Below are 3,278 nucleotides of genomic sequence, written 5' to 3' on the forward strand. Positions count from 1 at the left end.
CTGCGAATTGGGGTTGGGCGCATTTGTGTGAATGTGTGTTAAGGCGCATTTACTTGTTAGCCTCTTGCAAGTTTTCAAACGAGAGCACATACATACATACATATATACGAGTACATATGTTTGTATGCATGCATATGCGCTGTTGCAGTGTGTACAGTGTGCATGTGTGAAAAGTGAAAAGTGCAGCAGCAGTGCAGTGAACACTTGCATTCAAAATGCTTAACGGATTAAAACTTTTTACATTTTTATGGCTGGCGCATGCGGCGGCGAACACTTGGATGAATTTCAACGGCGTTCAAGCACAACCGTCGTCATTAACCGAGAAAATCCCATTAGGTGAGTCGCGAATGAGTGAACATTGCGCTTTTTTTTATGTATGTATGGGTTTAAGTAAATATTTGTCTCAACGTTAAGCAGAGTGCTGAATTAAGTTTGTCATCAAGTAAAGCCCAAGTGGCCTCTCAAAGGGTGTAACGCAATGATAGGGGAGCATAAATGATGTAAATAAGCTACGCTGTAAACTTGCACACATGCATATGAATGTACTTTTTCTTACACCCTCCGCATGTGTCAAGGCCTATTAATTAAAAAACAAAAAAAAAAAACGTTAAAAAATGGTGATACAAGTATAACCTCATATGTATAGTATGTACATAGTTACATATGCATGCGTAAGCCAAATTGTTGTCAAAATTATAGGATTTTTAAAATTAGTGAATTAATTGAGGTAGATAAGTATATGTTTTTAGTTTAGGTACTAAATTTAGCTTAAGCGAGGTTGCAGTACTTCTAAGTTGTATGCAGTTTTTTTTAGTATTTTTCAGAGCAGAAGGCAAATATGATTTTACGCATTTTTGTTGCTATTTAAATTTCTCATATTTGCTCACTTTTAATTGTGTAAATGTGAATGTGTTTAGAGCACTACTAAACAGCGCTGGGTGTAATGGACCCGAATGGGATTTGATTCGATCAAAAATTGATATTTTGATGAAAGTTTTTTTTATTTTTTATTTTTGTTTTATTTATTTTTGAATAGACTACAAAACTGCGCACTGAGAAATTTTTTAAAAATTCGCATCAATAAGTTGATATCTTGATGAACATTTTATTTTTATATTTTTTATTTATTTTTTGTTAATTTGTTTAACATTTTTTTTTTACAATAGGCTACAAAACTGCGTACGCCAAAATCTTTTAAAAATTTGGACCAAAAAGTTGATATTTTGATGAACATTTTATTTTTTTTATTTTTTATTTTTATTTTTTTTTTACAATAGGCTACAAAACTGCGTACCCCAAATTTTTTTTAAAATTCATGACAAAAAGTTGATATATTAATGAATTTTTATTTTTTTATTGTTTCAATTTTTATAAATTTTCTCGAAAGTTTAAGACTTCAACAAACATGGTTTTTATTTTAGAATTAACTACATTTTTTAAAAAAATTGGAATTAAGTAAGGAAGAAAAATTTAAAAACTTGTCAATACATTTTGCTACTATTCTTGTGAACACAACTGTACATACATACGTAATGCATTTGATTTATTTCAAACTATTGAATTGTTATATTGATAATGCCATATGTACTTAAACGTCTATTAGTTATTTTATGTTAAATTAATGTGCTGTTATTTGGTTCTTATACTGTTAATAAACGAAAAAAAGCTTAAAAATACGCTAATTTTTATGGCTTTGTACTGATTTTGATCCCTTGTATACTGATTATGTCAATAAAATATTTGGCTACCCTAGTTAATATTCACTGGGAATAGTCAATATCCCCATGATGTTCAGCCTGACATAATTCCTGTTATTAATTAGATTGAAAAAATTTCACGAAAAATGGTTGCCTTGTCTAAAACTATGGTTTCGAATGGCTCGAAGCGGTCCTTTCCAATCCTACGCCTACGGAGCTAAATTTCGCGCCCGAGGTCATTTTGTATAGCCATATTTAGACAGGGCGTCGTAGGGGCAGCTATTCTTTGGTCAGCCAAAATCAGCTCTGCAATCGATGGAAAATTGTGGGGGTGAATTTGTCTCTCACGGGGTTTTTGCAGAATTTTACGCTCTGCAAAGATCTCTTACTGTTGAGTGTTCCGATCCTGAAGTTCCACTAATGGGGTGTAAACGGTTTTCTAACTCTCTTATCTTCCTCTTGGAAAGACGTCTCTCACACTTTCTTTTCTCTTTCAATGGTAGCTCGCATCGCTTTTGGCTTTGTGTGCTGCGTATTGGTCGCTGCGTCACCCACGTGACCAACCACTTCTTTCGCATAGACTAGGAGATGAAATCCAAATGCAAATTTATGTCGGGATGATGAAAAGTTGCATGCTTAAGCCCAGTATGCAGCTCTCAAAAAAAAAAACGGTCAAGAAAAAAATTGCCATTATTTCGTGTGTGTATCCAAGAAATTTTGATAACTGATACTTAACCAGCCTGTTGCCTCGCTCTTTCCTCAAGTAATATTAGAACGGGCATATATTTCTGTTGCAAACCTGTGTTGCCTTGTGCTCTTTTTTTCACAAAACACTTTAGAAAACCGTAGTAGAAAGCAGTGTAAATTTCTTAAGAAGTGCGTACTGCCTCTAGAAAATTTTACACAAGAAAATTTCTTAGCCATTTCTTGTACGTCATTTTACATGGAGTTTTTGCTTTTCTTGAGAGCTGCATACAGGCCTTTAAGCTGAATGGAAAGGCGAGTGCAAAATTTGCGAGCTGACCGTTTTGAATGCAGCTTCTCGGCGTTGAACTTTTTTTTGTGTTCTAGACTTGTTATAGCATAGCAAACGGCAGTAATATTTGAAGCCTACATTCCGCCCATTGCAACGTGTTTAATTCGGCTCTTGATTCTTTTAGCAAGGGATACCCAAGCAGCTTTTTGGTTATTTCGCTGCTGATGTCTGGTACTACCAAATAAATAAAATATACCCTGCCACTATAAAGTCGATCAAACTCTATCCGATTTGGGAGGTGGGTGTTGTGATGTAGCCCGAACTTACCATTAAACGGGCAGGTTACCGTACCTCACATTAGGGATGCTCACCTTGCCCAGAGCACATGAATGGAAATATACGAGTCCGGATTGAGTATACCGACCGCATTTTACTCCTATTATACATTGTATCCAACTAACCTTTGCTTGCTTGCTATCTAATTTAATTATTTTACGCTTACTTTCTTCAGCGCCAACAAATTTGTGTCAAAGCTTAGTAACCTAAAACAGCTGGAAGGGTGTCTTTTTGTTTGAAATTCCCCACATCAAAGGTCTATATGCTGC

The 3,278-nt window shown here is 34.9% G+C and overlaps 1 protein-coding gene across 1 annotated transcript in view; it reads left to right on the forward strand.

The window, feature by feature from the left end:
* Positions 1–111: 111 nt before the first annotated feature.
* LOC118747839 (glutamate receptor 1-like) overlaps positions 112–3,278 on the forward strand; it is a gene marked incomplete in the record, with an annotated part of 322,600 nt that continues 319,433 nt past the window's right edge. The window contains 1 exon segment of the mRNA XM_036482013.1: positions 112–336. Coding sequence (XP_036337906.1) covers positions 216–336 — 121 coding nt within the window.

The sequence above is a fragment of the Rhagoletis pomonella genome, unplaced genomic scaffold (assembly GCF_013731165.1).
Source record: "Rhagoletis pomonella isolate Grant_MI unplaced genomic scaffold, Rhpom_1.0 Rhpom_scaffold_00012, whole genome shotgun sequence".
NCBI classification, from domain to species: Eukaryota; Metazoa; Arthropoda; class Insecta; order Diptera; family Tephritidae; genus Rhagoletis; species Rhagoletis pomonella.